General features: G+C 46.2%; 1 protein-coding gene across 1 annotated transcript in view; it reads left to right on the plus strand.

The window, feature by feature from the left end:
* hoxb4a (homeobox B4a) overlaps positions 1-2,121 on the plus strand; it is a 4,570-nt gene extending 2,449 nt beyond the window's left edge. Inside the window, exon 2 of the mRNA XM_008292951.1 lies at positions 78-2,121. Within this exon, the coding sequence (XP_008291173.1) occupies positions 78-382 (305 nt within the window). The 3' untranslated portion in view covers positions 383-2,121. The remainder of the gene's footprint in view (positions 1-77) is intronic.
* Positions 2,122-4,260: the final 2,139 nt, after the last annotated feature.

Below are 4,260 nucleotides of genomic sequence, written 5' to 3' on the forward strand. Positions count from 1 at the left end.
ATTATTATCATCAGTGTGTTTCCGGTGTGTGTGTGTGCTCTCAGTGGTTCACGTGTGTCTCCATTGTTCTCCCACAGTGAGCTCCAACTACACGGGGGGCGAACCGAAGCGCTCGCGGACGGCGTACACGCGCCAGCAGGTTCTGGAGCTCGAGAAGGAGTTCCACTACAACCGGTACCTGACGCGCAGGCGCAGGGTGGAGATCGCGCACACGCTGTGCCTGTCAGAGCGGCAGATCAAGATTTGGTTCCAGAACCGGAGGATGAAGTGGAAGAAGGACCACAAGCTGCCCAACACCAAGGTCCGCTCCGGGGCAAACAGCAGCAACACAAACTCCCAGGCTCTGAGCGGCTCCCAGAACCGCTCCTCTGGACCCCTATAGCCCGGTACTGGCTCCCCTCTGTCTCATGTCTGCCCTCCCTGATTACCCAAACTGAACGCCGAAGGGCCCACCACGCTTGTAACCACCGGAACCTGCACTTTGGACCGGAATAACGCCTTTGCTGTGGCGGGAGGGAGGGAGGGAGTCGCTGCCGCCGTCCGGCCCTGATCTGATGCTCCTCACTAAGATATGACGCTCTGACGTGGGAGGGGGTGGAGGGGGGAGCTCCCATTCACAAAATATGAAATGAACAAAAGTAGGTGAAGGAGACTGAAAGAACTGAGAAACGGCGTGGTGGCGTCCAGAACCCGTCCCTCTGCCCTCTCACTGCCCGCTCCTCGCCCCGTCTTTTATAGCCTCCCTCTGCCTGCTGCTGACGGCGGGCTGAAGATAATGTTCCCGCGTGTGTGTGGCTTCTTTCCTCTTCCTTTTCTATCCAAGACTCCTTTTTTTTGGTGAAGATGGATCCTCGTTTTCATCTTTAATCATGCCAAACTCGGGCCCCATTTGTCATGTTTACTCTGCGGGTACAAAGCAAAGGGGTGAACCGCGGCTCTGCCCATTACCCCCCAGCCCCTGCACCCCCTTCCTCCCCCTGCCCCCGTCTCCAAACCACTAACCCCCCCAACACACGCACGTGTAATAAATGGAAGTCTCGTTTCGTCAAGAGAAGTATTCTTACACTACAGACCCTGATAGTCGTCCAACCCTCATGTAACCTCCGGTATGATCCAAACGACAGCAGGCGGTTCCGCCGTCCCGCTGCTACAAGTATAACTGTTTGTATTTCTGTCTCTTTTTTTGTGTTTATTTTTGTTTAATGACAAAATATAGCTTTTCAAATTTTAATTCTAGTTATTTTTGAATTGAGTGTTGATTGTGAGCTGAAGCCGGTGTTGCTGCGCGCCGCCGGAGCGTCCGGCGGTCCGCGGGCTGCTCACGTCGTTACAGGGAACCACGGAACAGGGTGATGAACGTGAACACGGTCACAGGAACGCATTTCCCTCCACCTACCTAACAGGGTTTATAGAGCTGCCTAACACTAATAATCACACCCAACTCCTGGTACAGATAGCTCCAGAACACCTTATAAACACAGCACTATTGCAATGTACTACCTATTACCTCAGTTGTACTTATATATATATATATATGTTTATTTTTTGGTCATCTTATTTTTTCTCCTGCTCGTTTCATGAAGTGACAGCGTCTCGAGCTTTTATATTTTTTGAAATTGTGTGACGAGTTATTATAATAATTATTATTATTATTACCTGCAATACAATTCTTGTATTCTTGTATGTGGAAAGTTAAAAAAAAAATGTAATTTAATTATAAGCAATTGTTCTAGAAAGGGACATTCAGAAAAATAAGGAGCCTCTTGTTGCATGAACGGTGTTGATTTATTTTTCTATCTTTTCTCTTCGTCGCTCTTTCCTCCGCACATTAAATGCGCGCACACTTTCTGCCCTCTCCTCCTCTTCCTCCATCTCTCTATGTTTCTTCACGTTGTGCCACTTTTTAGATATTTTATTCTGCAAGTGTTTTAATTGATGGTATTTTATTTACATTCCAAAGATTAGTTTCTATGGTTATTGATGATGATGATGATGATGATGATGCTTTAGTGAACATGTGTCCCCCGATGTGCTCCTGTCTCTGCTCATGCCTCCTCTCTGTCCACCTTCCTATTATTTGTAAATAGTTCATAGAAATTTAAATAAATGGCTGAAAATGTATAATTTTCTATCTTCTCTTCTTTCTTCTTTCAAAGGGACGTTTTGCTCCGTTTCTTCTCAGATTGAATTGATTTCTCTGCTGTCATAGAATCCTCCAGTCTGGACGCTCAGCTCTTTAACATGTTTTATGTTTCACTTCACATTTATTGTATTTATTTTTCTAACATGTCTAACATTGAAATCTCATCGTTTCTTTTCGTGTGTGTTTGTTTTCCGCGGGTTTGTGTAACGCGTCCTCCTCTCCGCTGCCATCAGGCTCTACCGGCGCAGGATGTATTTAAAGCAAACATACACTCGCTTCTACGCGCACATAAATTATTTAATGTAATTTCAGTGTTGGTTTTTGCCTACAAAGGCACAGCAACCTGTCTGGAGAAATCAAGAGCCCGCGATGATTAATCTGTCCCGGCCGTGAGTGATCTTGGTACATTACGTCCTGTAATCTCGTTTTAAATCACAAACCGTCCCTCCGTTTCACTCCTGTTCTCCCGTTAATTTAACGGCTGCTCAGATGCGCTTGCACCGGCCCGACACAGAGTATAGGACCCCCCCTCTCCTCCTTCCCTCCCTTCCTCTTATGGTTCTGAAGAAAAAAAAATTAAATAGTTTCTCGGTTCGTGGTCTTTTAATGCTTTAATGAGTGTAATTTTTGCACAACAGTTTTTTTCTCTCTCTCTCCTCCTATCGCTGTTTTCTGGACCGGTGCTGTGCGCGCATGTGTGTTTTATTTTTTATATATTACAAAAAGGGAGCGGGCCAGCGCCATAGCTCAAACCCTGACAACCAAATAGATAATCAACAAGACGAATGGCTTCTTTTGTAAGGCGCGGCTCCCGTATTAATTTTCATTTTCTTTTCTTAGAGCAGGTATCGAAAATATAGAGCAAGAGGGGGGAGAACGAGAAAATAGCATTCCTCTCGATGAACTTTAAACAAAAAAAGTGTGCCCCCCAAATTGGTCCGCTCGTATTCCTCGGCCCAGAGAAGATTCCCTATTACTTGTTGGTTGATTTCTCCCTGGGCCTCTTGCCACAGAAACTCCCTCTGCCCATTTATCTGTTTTCTTCCTATTTATGAAAGGCTCCTCCAGTGCAACAAAAAAAAAAAAACGCCCTCCTATCAAACTGTACACCTCGATGTGCTCAGACGCGCACACACACGCGCACACAGACACTGCGCCAAAACGCGTAAAAGCCTCACATATGGCAACACGCGGGCCTATGGAGCATTTTCACACATTTAACTGTGTCATTACTGTAATAATCAATTCCTCTGTCTTTCTTGGCTTCTTTTAATATCAGCCACTCTGCTCCGTGGCGTCTTTTCACTTTGCCAGATTACGCATTATTTCCAGTTGTTGAAAAGGAGACATGTATATATTTATATTTATATATTTCCTCTTACTGTGGAGACTATAATGCTGTGAGGCTTCATACCCCCTCCTCCACACACACAAACACACACATACACACACACACTCCCTCCGGCTGTGTGCACCTCTCCTCACATAAAGATAATATTTGTGTCCGAATGCTGTAATTTTCGCTGCACACCAATTGTCCTACATTGGAGCATCCGAACAGGCACCACCCGCCCCAGTGTTCACACACATGTGCCTCCACAATAACCCCAAAAGCCCCAGAGCACTAGCACTCCCAGTTGAAATAAATGAATTAGCGCGCGGGCTGACAACTGCGCACAATAAAATCCACCGAGGAATCCTGATTCTTTTTTTTTAAAGCCTCCTTTATCAGTCGGGGCCTTCTGCTGCTTGTGTGAATAGGAGCAAATTTTTTTGTGAGGATGCCCACCCCCCACCCAACCTTCTGGGGAGAGAGAGAGAGAGAGAGAGAAAAAAAAAAGTTCACCGCCATTATTTTGTGGACAGGACAGAGGGGACGGCACCTCAAGAAAAATGCGAGAATTATACAAGAAAAAATCATTAATCACTTGTTCTTCTTTAAACACTTCTTCTCCTTCTTCTTCTTCCCTATTGTCATCCGGCAGCCACACACAAGACCCCTTCTGCCAGGAGAGAGGGAGAGGGCGAGGAGCAGAGAGAGACAGACACAGGAAAAGAAAAAGAAGACGTCTTGGAAGACATCCCCCCTCCTCCCCCTCCATCCCCCTCCATCCCTC

The sequence above is a fragment of the Stegastes partitus genome, unplaced genomic scaffold (genome assembly GCF_000690725.1).
Source record: "Stegastes partitus isolate 25-593 unplaced genomic scaffold, Stegastes_partitus-1.0.2 Scaffold847, whole genome shotgun sequence".
NCBI classification, from domain to species: Eukaryota; Metazoa; Chordata; class Actinopteri; family Pomacentridae; genus Stegastes; species Stegastes partitus.